Source organism: Aquila chrysaetos, chromosome 3 (genome assembly GCF_900496995.4).
Source record: "Aquila chrysaetos chrysaetos chromosome 3, bAquChr1.4, whole genome shotgun sequence".
NCBI classification, from domain to species: domain Eukaryota; kingdom Metazoa; phylum Chordata; class Aves; order Accipitriformes; family Accipitridae; genus Aquila; species Aquila chrysaetos.
Genome location: NC_044006.1, coordinates 69,145,761 through 69,162,669, shown reverse-complemented (window position 1 = coordinate 69,162,669; position 16,909 = coordinate 69,145,761). Strand labels below are relative to the sequence as shown.

The following is a 16,909-nucleotide window of genomic DNA, read 5'->3' as shown; positions in this document are numbered from 1 at the left end:
GGTTTCTTCCTGTTTCTTCTTTTTCTTCCTGTTTTCTTCTTTTTCTTCTTATTCATTGTGCTCTCTCTGGAGTAATCACTGAATCCAAAAGTGTAAGCTCTTGGTTTGTTTAGTGAGTTGCAAATAAGTTAGTATTCTGTCACCACGTTGAGGACTATGGAACAGGTAGCGTTTGTGAAAATCACACACAAATGGGGATTGCAAAGATTCTTGAAAGGAGTTTAATCTGTCCCCTTGCTCAGAGGCATTGTTAAGTGTTATTTTAGTAGAGGTTTGCCTAGCTTGCTTTTAAAACTTGCAGTGATATGGATTCCGTGGTCTCTGTAGCTAGCTGAGCACTGAAACCAACTTGTTCTCTACCCTCTTTAATATACAGCAAAATCTCTCTTGCTACAAGTTAAAGTGATTCCTAACTATTGAGAATCACTGTTGTTTGGGAAGGGCTTTGGCACCTGAGATGGAGATAAAAGACTTGTTCATTTGTACAGGATTCTTTTACAGAGACTGCAAACAATGTCAGTAACAATGGAAGAAGATTTTTGACCTTTTTATTATCAGACTAAGACCCATAAGTATTAACACTGTTTTGTGCAAGTAGTTTTGAATAAGTCTGTAGTTGCTGGTAGTAAAGTAAGTATTTAGGGAATGTTGTAAACATAATCAATTCAAACTGCATTGTAAACAGTGATACAGAAAACTAATTAGGTGCTATCTTAGCCCAATGGTGTTTATAGCTGTTAGAGGAAGTAAGATGTCAGTGAAACTGTGATTGCTCGATTAGGGTAATTAGTTCTTTGTAGACTAATTGCGTTAGAGCAGGATGTGAGACCTGAAGATCATAGCAGCAGTTGAATTAGTATGCCCGCTTTATTGTTGCAAGTACTACATTGCCTTGGATAGTAATTACTGAGTTTAAATGCATCACTGCTTTGACTTCAGGTTTGCTGGTGAACTGTGTGGAAAAGGGTGTTTAATGAATAAAGAAGTCACACAGAACTTTAATTGTATGAGTATGGCATCTATTTCCTCTGAGAAGCCATACTGGGTCTTTGCAATTATTTGTGATAACAAGCTAGTTACACATTGGATAAATTCAGGAGTTATGAAAGCTCTACTCAACATCTTATAATGGAAAGCAATTTACAAATTTTAACTTTTGAATAGCTCCAAAATAGTTGAATGTACCAATTTTAGAAATAAGTAGTAAAGATACTAAGATTTGTGTCAAGTTACTTTCATGGTCAAAATGAAATTAATTCATACAGGTATTTGGTAAATTAATGTAGACATTTATTATTAGTTCTGACTTCCAAGTCAATCATAAGTGTTGGGTTTGCCAGGCATCATCATGTCAGGAGGTGTCAATCTTTTGTCCTGTTCTCAGTGCATTTTACACCTGGCCTAAGTTACCAAGCAGCTATTCTAAACATTATTTTTGAGTGTTTTTTCAAAGGACATTTGGTGCTTGTTTTAAAGGTAGTAAACGTTGTGCCATTTCAAAAGACAATTAGATTTTTTTGTCATTAATTTACACTTTTTTTAATTGCCTGTGATTTTTTTTTTTATTGCCCAAATGATTTTGTCAAATTTATGATAGTCTTTTGAAAGATGCTTCACTTGTTTTGAAACTAACTTTTGAATGATTTAATATTCAGAGTAAAGTGTATCTGTTTAATTAAACCATGTAGAAATAGTTAAGCAGAAATATTTTATTTAAAATTATTTTAATATATTCTAAGAGCTCAAAAATGCTCTTTTATTTTCTGTTTGGAAACAGACAGGGTCAAATGGTTTAAAAGATTGAAAAGGTTGTTGCAAAGACTTTGGTTATTTAAGAGCATTTACAACTGTAATAGAAAATGATAATTAAAAATATAAAGGCTGCAAATCTGCAAAGTGGGATGCTAAATAGAGAGAGTAGTAACTGAAAATAACTTTTGAATAACTAGAGAAAATTAGCCTAAATTTAACACAAGCTTTGGAAGGGAGGAAACAACAAGTATCTGTATTGTTTTAATACTTCTGAGGCTTTTTTCCTTCTTGAAAAAAGGTAAGAAACTCATAGTATAGACATGTCACTCCGTTAAAGCTGAATGCTTTTTCTTCTTGTGGCTTCTTAGTACATCTTTGATTTGCCTGATGATGATACTGTGTGGTGTTAGGAACCTTGCTGTTGCTGCGTTAGCTCAGTAGTTTCTCTGGTTTTGCAACAGAGACCAAGAGAGAACAGAACAAGATACCCAAAAGTACAGCGTAGTTTTGAACTGCAGGAGCACGCCTCTAAAGTTCCTTTCTGATTCTCTACAGAGAGTGGTGGGATCCAAAGGTGGATTACTGGAAAAGCACATTGCTTTGGGTTTAGTCGTTAGGAATTTTGATAAATTCTGAACAAGTTCTGGATGCAGTCAAGCCCAGTTAAAGAAAAAGGCCGCAAGACTGGAAAAACCTAGCTGTAGCTAGCTTTCAGTAAGCCAGATGAGAGGTGTAGGATAAAATCCTGATTGTAATGAAGTCATTGGGAATTGTAGTTGTTTTCAAAGGGCCAGGGCTTTCATCTTTTCACTGTGAAGTTGATACATATTATTGAATACAGTTATTAAAAAAAAAAAAGAAAAAAAAAAAGAAAACTTGAGTCTTGGAGCATAGTTCTCATTCTAAAGACATTTGCAAGATTTTGCTTATCAAAACTATACTTTAACTAACTAGTAAATTCTGTCTCTGCACAATATTTAGGGACGTAATTTAATACCATAGACTTCAGGTCATCACTGTGGCTTAATATGAAATAGTGATGGAAACTGTGCTTGTACTGGGACTTCAGTTGCTATGAGCTGTCTGCTCAGTGCCCCAGAGTGATTGCTAACCTTGGTTTAAGAGTTTCATAGTGACCGTACATTACTACTGTTTAATTAACATAACATTGCTAATCTTAGCCTCTGGTTGAAAATTGTTTGGAAAACTGACGTTCTGGTGTAATATGAGCAGCCTGTCTTTATACGTGTGCTGAAGATACTTAGGCTTTACATGAGGCTATTTTAGTAATTCTTTAGGGAATGTTCTTACACTGTTGTGTTTTTCTTAAAACCAGAATCATTGTATATGAAATTTTTACTTTTTTTTTTTAAGCTTCGCTTTACATTCTTGGCCCAATACAAAGAGAGGCAGAAGCATAAAGCAGCCTAAAGTGCAGCATAGTTCATTTAACGATGGCTTTGCACGCTGTCTCATACCTGTGACACCTTGCAGTTCTGAAGTGTCAAAATCCACTGCCCTGGCAGCAGTGACCTTTCGCAGACTGTATGAGCTCCTCTCGTTCTAGTGTATTCTCTTCATTAACTTAAATGGTCTCAGTGGGAAACTGGGCCCAATTTATGACCTAGACTGAAAATCTTGCCTTTAACTAATTAACTTGTAGTGGTGCCTCAGCTAAATTAAGCTTAATGGGTCATTTAATCTGTCCCATTGCGCAGGAGGAATTTGACACTTTTTTTAAACCAGGGGTGCCCAAAATACTGTTCTGACAAGTACACATAAATCATGTGGCCTTTGTGGACAATTAGATACCTACGGAGAGAAACAAGGTTCTAAATAAATGATCGTTATGTACTTACTTTTGGGAGCAGATAATTTAATTTGGTATGATTAAAATAGATACTTAACAGTAATCACTGGAGTGAATTTAACTCTATCATAGCCTGTGGCTGAGACAGTGTGCATTTTTCCACTTGAAAGGAGCTTTCCCTTTTTGGTACTAGAAAAATGGTTCTTCCAAATTACAGTGGTAAATCTGAATATTGAACTTTACAGAAAATCTATTAATGAATCCATTATATAAACCCATGTATAATGATCTCATAATAAAGAAGTTGGTGGTATGCAGTGAGATTTTCAAGAAAATGCAGAACCACCAGACGGAAGGGGTAAAAACCCAATGTTTAAACTTTAGTTGCTTGGTTTGTTTTTAGAATGGTACAAATATTGGAAATGAAACCCCTGAGTTAGATTATAAAAATTTACATAAAAACAAATAATGTCTAATCTTTTTGTTTTCTACTGTTTGTGTGTGTGTTTTTTGCTTTAAAGGAAAAGGTACTCCAAGACTGTATGGACACTCAGGCTTTACATTAACTGATCTCTAAACTTTGTGGATTAATAATGCTTTGTCTTCAGGGTATATAAGCTATCCGTGTAATGTTCTGCGGTTTATCAGGAATTATTATCTTGTGCTGCATCATTTTAATGTAGTTCTGTCTGGAAATGCTGGTTTTTAGCAGATGCATGTCTTTTCTCTGCCAAAGAAAAAGACCAAATGAGGTAGATTTGGACTGATTTTAATTCTCAAAGTTTTTATTTTTTATTTTTTATTTGAAAAGTTTTTAGGCTTTTTTTATGTTGCTGTTTTTTTGGGGGGGTTTTTTTTTTTTTTTTTTCAATGGGAAGCCAAAAATTTTGAAACTCTTTAGTCCACCTGATTTCGTGAACTTTTGCAGAGATGTGACTTTTCAAGGCCATCCTTGCATTGTGGATTTTTTTGGTTACAATTTTTATCTTCTACTTTGAAAGCCAATTTCTGTACTTGGGGTGGGGGGGTGGTAGGCTGTTTCTGCTGTCATTCCTTTTGCAATGGATTATATTTCAGGTGAATCTAGTGGTGTAAAATTTTTGTAACACAAGTCCTAATTCACCCTTCTGTGTTTAGTTTGCAGTTTCGTGTTTATTTTCTGGTAACAGTACAGAAATGTTAGAAATGATGAACTCATCTGCTTCGTATTTCATAGGTATTTCATATTGACAAAACAGGCTGTATGATAACATCTTCTACCAAATTTGCATTTTTGTATTTAACCAGATTTTCAGGGAAGGGAAATGTGAATACATTGAGCATTTCTGGAATTGGGCCATGAAATATAGCAGTTGCTACAATTGACTGCCTGAATCACGGATATGGAATAAAAGGTTATTAGACAAAGGTTATTATTATAAGCTCTTAAGGTTTGTCCTTTTTTTCCCTTCATTATTGCTGAATATTGCTAGAATGAAAAAATGGATTACATTATGATAGGTTCAGTGTCCATAATGTTTGTTCATTTCTGCTAAAACTATTACATAATTTCCAGGGATGATTGTAAAATTAACAAATTTTTACTTGGAAGCCCTATGAGACCTAATGGCACTGTGCCAAATTACTTTTCATTTCAAATATGAGGCTGAAAACTGAAGGTCACTGAGGAAATTTCTCATTTCAGAAACCAAGACATCTGAGCTATCATTCAGATATTTAAACATTAAAACACGAATCCTTATTCTAAATTAGCTAGATATAATAAGCCCTTCCTTACATGATATTGCATAATTCCACCCAAATGTCAAAATAATGTGATTTTAGAAGGAAGTGAAATTCCCATATATCAAATTCAGGTTGAATTTTTTCAAAAATTACACATATTTAAAGTAGAACTTAATTTTACAGTAAAACTTATATTAAACTGGCATTAGCAGCAGTTGCTTCAAATTTGACTCAGACTTAGTAGTCATCACCAACATGCAACTTCTCTGGAATATGTGAAGCTCCCAACTCTTTTTAAAGGTACTGATCTATGTATTTAAAATTCAAAGTTTTTGAAACAAGAGGGGTGATATTTCAGCAAAGCAGCACCGCAAACCAGAGGTTGCTTGTATTTCATTTTCCCTTCTTCTGCATGCCCCCATTCTATTTCTGACACTCCCTGTACCTGTGAAACTCTGTCCTTTCTGATTAGTGAAGAGTTCTGCCCTTCCTCGTGCTACTTCATCCTCGCACAGTTCCTTGTCTGTGCGACTGGCTTTTGGTGAATGCATGTGTGAATTGAGAGCCCGAAGAAGGGACTAGCTGTGTGGATGCATGAGAGAGGCTGTACTTCTGCAAAGGCAGCAAAAAGAGCTTTCAGGTCTTCAGCAGCCAGTAAGCGAGGACCCAGAGGCATATGGCACTATGCAGTATTTGTTTGTGAGTGGGCGTGTAGGTTTTCTTGTGTTTTCTTCTGTTTTAATGTCTTTAAATGAATTGCCACTTAAACCATTCTCATATGTTTTTAAGTGTTTACCGATATTTTACTTTTTCCTTAATGAAATGTGTGCTTCCTTTCCTTTTGCCATCTGGCAGATTTTAATTTATCCACGTGGTCCATAATAAATATTGTTTTTTCAAGCAGCAGCTAGTCTACCATCCCTGCTCCCATTTCCCAGCCTCCTACCTCTTGTACGCATGGTCACAGGGAATTTTTGATATTAATGAGGTTATTGACCTCTGAGAGGAGATGTGGACCTGAGCATCTGTTTAACCTTATTTATTCTCATAGTAATTACGAGACCTAGGAAAGTAGCATTTAGGATAACTAACTGAACATAGTTCTTCAATATCTGAAAAATGACAGTTCAGTCAGTCAAATCCTGTTTGGTTTCCTGGAAGACGGTAATTGTTTCAAATTATGTTTGTCACATATGTTGCTTCCTGCAGGGTTAAAAATAGGCTGGGGGAGACTTTTTAATTCCAGGAAGCTTTTTATTTCTCATTTCTATAAAAAAGTTCATCCTGCCGTAATCATGTCTGAAGTAATATGGTTAAAGTCAGTCCTGTATACAACTGACTTGTGAACATATACATTTAATTTTACAGGTATATAAACCATTTTCTGTCTGCAGATAAATTAGTGTATGTGTATGGGTACCTGTCCTGATAGACATTGTTCCATTGATATTGTATATTTATATCTGCCATGCAGAATATACCAGTAAAATTGCTGCATAAATTTAAATCAATAGTTGTTTCTAGCATAAAATAACTTTAAGGTATTTTAATCTACTTTTTGCAAAAATTGCTATGTTTGTTAATGTCAGAAGAACCGCAGAAGTGACCTGTTAACTAGTTGATGTGATTTTCTATATTAGAATTTAAAAAAATCCCAGATAAATAACTCAGAGTCTATGTTATTTTTATTAATGTGTGTTTAATTCTGTGCAATACTGCAAACTTGGATTTATATTGTGTAGTTTGTTGCTGAGTTAATGAACTGTGTATTTTAGGTGTAAGGATTTATAGGCTTGTTTTTCAGCTTGTGGGGCTTTCACCAGATTTGATTAGAATAAGAACTTCCATCTTGAAAGAATAAAGTTAAATTGTTAATGTTTGAGAAATGCTTGACAGAAAAGTTCTTATAGAAGCATTGTGTTCTGTGAATACAGTATTTTGGAAGACAATTTATTTGAACTTCCTCTTGCAGGCTTCTTTATAGTTTAGCCTTTAATGCCAGATTCCTGAGGCATCTTTGGTATTTGATATCTTCAATGACTACACGAATGATTACAGGGTATGTATTATACCATTTCTGAAACTCAGTCTTTGTTAAAGTAGAGCATATCTAGTGAAAAGAGAATGAGACAATTAGTGGTATAACAGTGCTCGTGGAAGATGATTAAAAACAAAACTGTAATGGTTACTTAGCTCTTATGATTTCATAAAACTCAGCAAAATCTTGACAATTGGATAGTTGTAAATAATTACAGGTAAATAAATAAAATCTTTATTTAAAATAAGGTGGATGTTTTGTAGTTTTCGGATCTAGCATCAATATAACAAATACTGAAGCCCCAAGTACTTAATCCCAAGTAAGTGAGTTTTATCTCATATACTTTGACTAGTCCAGAAATTGATGGTGGCAGAAACATGTTCCCAGGAACTGAGGCATTGGACCCACAGATTTGTTCTGTGCGGACATACAGATTAATCACTCTTTGCTTCATGTCTCTGTTCTAAACTAGAATATATCTGCATTCTTTAATAGTTAATGCAAAGTTTATATATCATCAAGACACTGAGATACTATAGTGACAAGAACTTACAAAGAGTAAACTTACTTTGCAAGAATGGGAAATAGTAGTTACTTAACTGAGAGCACCGTCCTTATTTTGCTGTAGGAACTACTACTAAATATTTTTACTAGAAAGCTGAAGTTTATACTTTTTTAGAGTATTTAATTAACCATCTCTTTAATTTTGCATTTTATATTTTAAGGTCTATGGTGCCACTCCTTCAAGTGATTTCAAGAGGCTCTCCAATGTCTTTAGAAGATTCCAGTCGAATTATCCCTCTCTTCTACCTTTTCAGTTCTTTGTTTAGTCATTCACTTATTTCTATTCATGATAATGAATTCTTTGGTGATCCAATAGAAGGTGAGTTTCGGGCATACTAAATAGCAGTGCTTTGCAAAATGTTTTTGTGTAAGGCTGCAGAGTTCCCTGGGTAATGATTTGCTGACATCTATGGGGAAGGCTCTTCTAGGCTGACTTGCTGATAGTCCCCTGAGCACTCAGCTGTCAGCTAGCTCTTTCATGGTGATTGCATTTAGAAAAAAGAGGAAAAAAATTGATAGTCTGCACCTTGGGAACCCTAGCTTTACAGGGTCTGATATGGAAGTTCTTAATCGTGATATTTGTTAATGAGTTAGTGAAGAGAGTGAAGTTCTTCTGGACTGAACCTGTAGTCTAATGGAAAAATTTAACATAGCAAGAATCACAAAATAGAGTAAGGGAATATTGTAATTAAAATCATTGTGACTGCAAACAATTACAAGACCTGATCACCTTTATAAATGTATACTAATTCTCTTTTTGGGTAATGTTTCTTTTCTGTACCTTTAGATTTTGTGTGTGAATATTAAAGTTCTAATGCAATAAGTGATTTTTTTTTTTTTTTTTTTTTTTAATAATAACAAACGATTAAGAAAAAGTCGTTTAAGGAAACTTGTGTTTTACGTAGTTGTAGGTCAAAGACAATCATCAATGATGCCTTTTACACTAGAAGAGCTTGTAATATTATCACGCTGCCTTCGAGATGCATGTTTAGGAATCATAAAGTTGGCTTACCCAGAAACAAAACCAGAGGTTCGTGAGGAATATATTGCAGCATTTAGAAGTGTTGGAGTAACAAAAAATACAGAAATGCAGCAATGTATACAGACGGAACAAAAAAGGTGGATTCAGTTATTCAAGGTAAATTGTGTCAATTTTCAGAATATTTTTAAAAATTAAAGGCTTCTGCTAAAGATGTGAGATTAGGGATTTGGTTTTTTTTTTCTCTGATTGTACTTTTAACACAATTATTACAAGGAATACGGATTTTGGAAGGTTCCTTTTTGACATATATGCTAAACTTAATTAAATTCTGTAATTAAATTCTGATAACCGTAACAATTTTTTTTGCTTCTGGCAAGTCTTAATGTATTTTCTTGCTTATTCTATTTATAAAAAGTTACTGTGTACAATATAGGTTTTAACTTGGCCTCCCACTCAGCAAGGTGCTTAAGCATGTCATTATAACTTTATGTAGGTCTGAAATTCTGACTGAATCACATGATTACTCGAGTACTGTGTTAGAGGCTTCACTAAATTGGTACCATGCTGTATTGGTTTTTTTGGTTTTCTACTAAAATTTGTTGGTACTACTCCTTTTAGGTTAGCTGGAATACTAACGGGATGGTGAATCCGGCTTGGCAAATGTAAACTTAATATATGTGTTCTTTCTGGATATCTACCAATGTATTTCTGTTAGTTTTACCCATGGTATCTACCTCTAAGACATGAGTTAAGAGAAGCTGAAAACGTTGGCAGGAAAAAACCTAATATAACTGTTGCTGAAAAAAAGGAGTGCTTGACTTGTCATGAAAATTCTGCAGCAAACACATCTAGTCAGCTAAAATTGCTCATTAAAGAAGTGGGAGCAGAAGAAATGCATTTTCCAAATTGAATGCTAGATTTACAGTCTGTTTAATACTGGCGACCTCTCGCACACTAATGTTCAGTTCGAGTCATCAGCTGTCCCTTCAGGTCTTTTTATCACTGCTTTTGTCAAGCTATCTATTTAATTGAAAGAAGTTAATTGAATGAAAATGATCAACTAAGCTTGTATTAATATTGCTAATGGAACTTTCTTCTTGGCCATGTTTGGAGAAAGATGTCATGCTAGACTTTAGGAAAGGCCCATTAAGGCTTGCACTTAACCTGATGGGCTAATTAAGGAATGCTTATTCATTCTACAAGTCTAAGATAGCCTCTCTCCAGCCTATTCTGCCTGATTTTACAACACATTTCACTTATGAGCATAAGCATTAATAGCTGTGAGAGTAACTGATAATGTTTTGATTGCATTGAATACAGTCCTAATGCACCACTGAATTTGTAATTTGCATGGATTGATCTAATACATGTTTGCACAATTTAATTTAATTACTTGTCTTTAAATTGCCAAATAAACTTTCGATTTAAAGGTCATGAGTGAAACCCCAATATGTCTATTTTTCTAAGAAGGAGGTTGTGCTAGGAGTATTTTTATGTATGCAGTTTATATCATGCCATCTTCTATTTCTTCTCTTTAGTTTGTCATATTTAATATTTTTTTTTATAAGCTGCTTACATTTCAGGTGAATTTGTTCACATTTTGCTGTCATTCAGAGAGTTGTAAAATCCCGACTTTGTCTGTCCCACTTTGGCAGTCAGGAATTAAACTCATAGTGGAACTGTCTAAACTTGGTGTATTGTTACTATTTTCAGGAACCAGGGTTGTCTTCCATTAGCTGAATTACGAATGTAAATCTTGAGGGTATCTCAAAGGCTCTGGTTCTACCCAAAAAAGTAGCTGATAACAAAGCTTCCCTTGTTTACTCCTTCAGAAATACGTTGTTACAGAGAAAAATTCAACACAGCTAAAGTTCATCTCATCAAGAAGTCTACTGTACACAGCACTGAGTCTTTCCTGAGGGCAGCTTTAAAATAGCTTCTTGCCAGTAAGCAGGCAGCAATATCCTCTTCCAAATCGTTAAAACAAAGCTAAACTAGTTACTCATAAATTTAAGTAGAAAATACTTTTCTTTTACACTATGTCAAATAAATGAGAGATTTATCTTTGCTAAAGCTTTTGCAAGCTGCCTGCAGAGAAGGCACGTTCCTTCCCTATCATCTATGGTTTTCTCTTTTTTCTTTTTTTCTTTTATTTTCTCACACTTGTTTTGCGTATTTTCCGTGCCACTGGTGTCTAATGAAATACATTCCTCTCTCTCTATATATACACACACAAATATAGGCTTCACTTCTGCAAGGTAATGGTAAATCTGAAAACAGTGAGGCTGCTGACGATGTACTAATTTGCTGACAGATTGGAGGTCTTTGGTAAGATTTACATGTAAAAATGTCTTTATTCAGCAGGATTCCCCTTTTTTTTGGCTTGGTACAATATTGAATAGTGTAGTCAACTGTTACAGATTCCATAGAAGCACTTAAGTTATGAGTACATGAAAATGGATTTTGTCAAGTAAAATAATTATTTCACTATCATGAGTCAATCCTATGACATTAAGTCGCTAATTTTGCTGAATTTTAGTTTTGAATGTTACTTGCATTTGGTGCTTTGTTGGAAACGAATCCCCATTTTAATATTATTTATTGAAGTGGGTCTTCCCTTTCAATAAAATACATACTTATACGAAATTTTACAAAGGAATCCTGATTTTAGATTGCTAGCGTTCTCAGTCCTCATTCATTATGTAGAAGAAACTCCAATCTCACCTAATTTGATTTAGCTTCCTTTAAGGATTCTTCAACTGCCTGTAAAGTATTTTATTAGCATGGTCTTCACTGGATAATTTTTTCTGTTGTTTTTTTTTTTTTCCTCCTTTTTTTTATCTTTCTCTTATGTATAGTGGCAATGGGACCACAGAGCTTCAGTGGCTGCTCTAACCTGCACTGAATTCTATAAGGGCAAGGTGATGAAAATTCCAGTGTAATCAGACAGTTCCCTTAATAGCATTCTTTGTCTTTATTCAAGAAATTACTTTACAAACTGGATCTTAAAAGGTCTTTTGTGTAGTATCTAGACACAGAATCCTTTAGAAGGCCCATTAAACTCTTTGTTACTTTTGACACCTGCCCATAAGACTGTCTTTTAGCAAGATGACTTCAGAAGAGCTTTGTGTATGTTTTTTTCCCAGTCGTTTTTCAAGTGCTGTAGGTCTAAGTTGCAAAACAGATGGCTGTTCATTGTAGCAGTGATAACGTCTTTTTAGGCTAGTAATTTAATGTTCTATTGATTCCACGTAATTATGTTTTATGTAGTGTTGGGCTAAGTTGGTTCTGCTTTGGAGAGAAGGCATGCACCCAGGTATGACAATTATGCTTGAGATGGAGTAGTTGTTAGCTTGATATCTCTACTCCTCCCTACCCCCCGCCAGATTGGGGGAAACTGCCAAGCAAAATACTAAAATTGCAAAGATACTGTAGTGACCATGATAACCATTTTTCTCAGCCTCCCAATTTTGTTGTGAAGATGTGCATGAACTAGTTATCTATTCAGTTTTCTCATTTTCTGACTGTATGGTTATAATAATGACAGAATTACCTTGTGAATTCCTTGTGAATAAAAATTAATTAAACGTAGTGGTTTAAACTAATGTGCGTGTGGTTGGGTGAAGTACGGGTGTATGCATCATCACCCACTATGGTTCAGCTGATAAGCAAAAATTTGTTAAACCACTGTGGCTAGGTGTTTTTCAGGTAAATGCTTATACCTTCTGTTGGAAAAGGGCTTACTAACTTAACACACTAAAGGGCTTTTACCTAGCACATTTTAGTTTGTAAATAGCATTATGATAATACAGTATATATGTGCATATTAAATTAAAATTACAACCAGCCACCACACGCATGTATTTTTAGGACTGTGGGTGCTTTTTGTGCTTCTTATGGTGATCAGCAGAAGAATATTTGGTGACCATCCTTCTTCTGGAAATGGTCATCTTCTAATCTGCTTTCAGGCATGTTTGGGCTAGGCCCTTCTCAGGAGTGATTTTACTTTCTGAATCTGGTATGTTGAATCCTTTAACAGTCTTACGGTAGGGTTTACTGTACGGTATAAACAACTGAGCTAGTCACACTAGGATCTGTTTTAATAGAGGCAAGAACTTGGAGGGTACAGTTAATTTGATAAATTGTTAGCTACTTCTGGATGAGATGATAATTTTTTCTGTAGCCAGCTTTGAAAACACTAACAAGATATTAATTGACAAGAAAAGTAGCCTGTAGTGTCTTTTCAGATGTAGACCTTTACCCTTAAAAATATCAGCATTTGTTTTTTCACATGCATAATTACCTCAGTGTCTGGTGAGGTGATATCATTGAAGATTCCTCTGAGGCACCGTTAGCTGGAAATGCTTTAGTTTGTTAATACAGCAACCGGAAGTAGTCAATCTTTCATGTACTTTAGAGATGTAACTTCTGCTGTTATGTTTTGCTGCCAATTTAATGCTGCTGCCCTCTCCTTCTCTACTTTCTGAAGTTGATGTTGGCTTTTGTACAGTTTGGCCATTGAGAAGCACATCACATGATCTTCTGCTGGCTAGTTAGTTAAGTTTATTGACTATAGGCAGAAATACCCACTGTTTATTAGTTGATCCTTTAGATTTGCCTAGTGTGGAGTGATATATGTGACCTTTGTCTTGAGACAGCAAGCAAAAGTTCCATTCTTCCATGGAGCATTTTCCTTAAAAAGCCATGCACAGAAATTTAAGAATCTTCCTCTTTGTGGACAAAGAAAACCTACTAATCAGCCAAATTGTTCAGAATCTCAGGTTTGGAATGAGAGGTAGTAAAGAATAGCTATATAGCTCCCTTTTCTAAAACATACATCTATTCACACATTTCATTTCTGAAAACCTGTATAAGCAAAAAAAGAAAAAAAAATTCTCTGTAAAAGGTCATTGTATAAATTACCTACTTAGGTGTTACTTTCTTCAAATAAATAATTTAATGCTGGTAATGATTTGTTTAGGCTTCCCTGAACTGGCATACAACTTCTAGGTGTGCAGGGTAGTCCTAGGATTACTTAGTCCTAGGTAGTCCTATTTCTTAGGTTTTGGAATGAGACTTTAATAAGCCAATTTTTTTGATGACTTACAAGTGAACCACAATTACTTACTTGCATTCTAAGGTATTTAAAAGAGCACGTTTTTGTAAGTTAAAAATACGTAATAATTTCGTACATTACTGAAAGATTTTTCCTAAGCTTTTGCTTGTGGATTATACAATTTCATTCACAGTGCTAAATGTATATTCAGTGTCTGTGTTTCTGACACCTAGGTCATCACAAACTTAGTGAAAATGTTGAAATCGAGAGATACAAGGAGAAATTTCTGCCCACCAAATCACTGGCTCTCAGAACAAGAAAACATTAAAGCAGATAAGGTAAGAGTAATATCCTTTTTCCACATAGCCTTACAGGTACCAAAGTTTCAATGGTAAAGTGTTTGATTTCTGACAGTATCAGTGATGTTGATGTTGCACAGATGTAGTGTGGTTTAAAACCTGGAGTAATGCTGCTTTTCTGTAATGTAAAAGTCTTGCATCCGTTAATAAACTTCTATGTTAAATCACATTTCCAGTCCATAAAGTAGAACTTGCTCTACAATGTGACAGTGTAAGTCATCTGCGTTTATAGCAGAGGAGAATTGAAAATCCGGTAGCATGTTGTTGCATTTTATTTTCTAGTTATTTGAAGTACTTTTCATAATAAAAATTCTAAATAAAGAATTGCTCTAAAGTGGGGAAAAATCCCTCAAAATTCACTTCCAAAATAAAAGAAAATTCAGTAGCATTTTCTGTACTTACCTCACCGAGAAATTACTTTTTTTTTTAAGAGCTTTTGAAAAAAATTACATTGAGCTTAAAAAGTGTGTATGTGTGTGCAAAAGAGAACGCTAACACGAATGCAAGTACATCCTTTGAATCATTGGAAACTTGGATCTTAAGAAGTTAGTTACAGCTCAGATAGACTACCTTGCACAATTAGATGTCTTAACTAGGAAGTTTTGCACGGAATAGTTAACAGTGAACTCTTCTGTTTATTTTTGATGCTTGCACATTTGCTTGCCTTGTGTTCAAGATTTCCATTTTTCTGTGTGACAGTTCTTTATAATTCTTAGGAAATAGTGCCTACACACCTTAGAGAAAGTAGTAGTAGTCTTAAACCATGATGCTAACCTGATTCTCAATGCAAAGTAAACAGAATTTATTTGACACCTCAAAATTCAAACTCGGCTTCTCTAGTACCTTAAATACCAGAATTTAATGTAACATTGCATGGTATTTTTAAATGATACATGGACTTTGTATTACATTGCTGTTAATTTTGCAGCTGAGCTTTAAGGCACGTGTATAAGGAAGAGTGATTAGAAATTAAGATACTTAGGCATTCAGACAATTTTATGTATTTACTATGTAATAGTAAATTGCAGTATGTAATTAGATAATGTTTAATTGTAAAATACTGTTAATTTATCAGGTTACACAGCTGTATGTGCCATCTGCTAGACATGTCTGGAGAGTCAGAAGAATGGGAAGAATAGGACCATTGCAATCTACTTTGGATGGTAAGATACTGTCTGTGCAATTTTTGCTTTACTGAGTCAAAATAACAGTTTGCCTTATGCAAAGAATATCTACCTTTTATAGAGCTCAGTTGAGTATTTTGTATAAAAGTCTTAATGATGACCAAAAGCAAGGCAATCTTTCATAATTTTGTTTCAGATATTTAAAAAAAAGTATATTTGTATACATGTGTGTATGTCTTTAGAATATTTAACGTATAACAGCTTTCCCCAAGCTTCTTCTGGCATTGATAAAGGGAAATGATGAGGTGGACAAATGATATGTGTTAAAAATATATGTATTAATATGTATAAAAGGCAGTTGCATAAGATACAAAATTAATAAAGTTGCAGAAGGTGTAAAGTGTTGAGGTTTTGCTTTTACTGTATACTCTAAAGAAACTTCTTTATTATCTATTAGATTGTAGCAAACAAGCTTTAGGTACCATGGTAAGTATTAGTTACTGTTTATAAATATTGTTTCTAATTAGATAAAGCAGAAACTTAACCCCTTGAATTACTCAGAATATCTGGACTTTATGGAACTTCCAAAGAAAAATGAGAGAACTGGACCAACTTAGCGATCGGGGTAAATTTACACTAGTTTAGTTGTGCCAATATGCTTTCTCATGTAGACAGTCTGTTTCTTTCAGCTTTTCATACCTTTGTAGCTTCACTATTCTAGAATTTTACCTTGCTGTGCTCAGGTAAAATAATCATTAAATCACTAATACTTGTGCAGATTTAATAATGAATTAAAAATGGGGCCTTTAAGCAGCAAAATGATTCATCTGCGGGAGTCTATACTCTGTTTCAAGATGATGTAATCTGCTTGAGTATCTTAGCCAGATACAGTAGATCATTTAGAGAAGGCCATAGCCTTTGAATGCTGCCATAGAGTTGTACAGAATTAAGGGCTTTGTCCAAGGTTGAAGCCTAAGGACTTCTTATAATGATATTTTTTATATGAATAGCTATGATGGTATAAGTTTACTTCGATTGCTTTATTAGTCTAGTTGCCAGATAACAACTAGTTGGTCCAGTGTAAGTACTAAGAATTTTGAATCGAGTATTTTTTCAGTTTAGTTTCTTGCTTTGGAAATCTCCTGTTTTAAGTAATAATAGGAAATCTTAAAAGCAGGTGTTTTAGCAAAAATTGCCAGGCTTCAACAGGTCTGTGTCCTGTATACCTTACAGACTCTACATCAGTAATCCCTGTTTCTTCCATTGACCTACATGGCTCTTGACAGCTATACTGTCTTGGTATTTTCCACTCTCAGACCTGCTCCATATTTATTACTTCAAGATTCTCCCACACGCTACTAGTCTACTAGTCTCCTTCCACTCATACATACAGTATCTTGAGCTCTCTCCCTTGTCTTCCTTCCCATAATAGCACCAGTTGCCTCCGTTTCATTAGTTGCCTTGGTCTGGGCAGTTGGTGGATAAGGAGTGCATGTGCT

General features: G+C 34.6%; 1 protein-coding gene across 2 annotated transcripts in view; it reads left to right on the top strand.

Moving 5' to 3' along the window:
- Nucleotides 1-16,909, top strand: part of UBE3C (ubiquitin protein ligase E3C) — an 83,187-nt gene that overhangs the window by 23,842 nt on the left and 42,436 nt on the right. For both annotated transcript variants that reach the window (XM_030008875.2, XM_041122669.1), the window contains 5 exons: nucleotides 7,260-7,346; nucleotides 8,051-8,208; nucleotides 8,795-9,027; nucleotides 14,161-14,265; nucleotides 15,362-15,449. In XM_030008875.2, coding sequence (XP_029864735.1) covers nucleotides 7,260-7,346; nucleotides 8,051-8,208; nucleotides 8,795-9,027; nucleotides 14,161-14,265; nucleotides 15,362-15,449 — 671 coding nt within the window. The remainder of the gene's footprint in view (nucleotides 1-7,259; nucleotides 7,347-8,050; nucleotides 8,209-8,794; nucleotides 9,028-14,160; nucleotides 14,266-15,361; nucleotides 15,450-16,909) is intronic.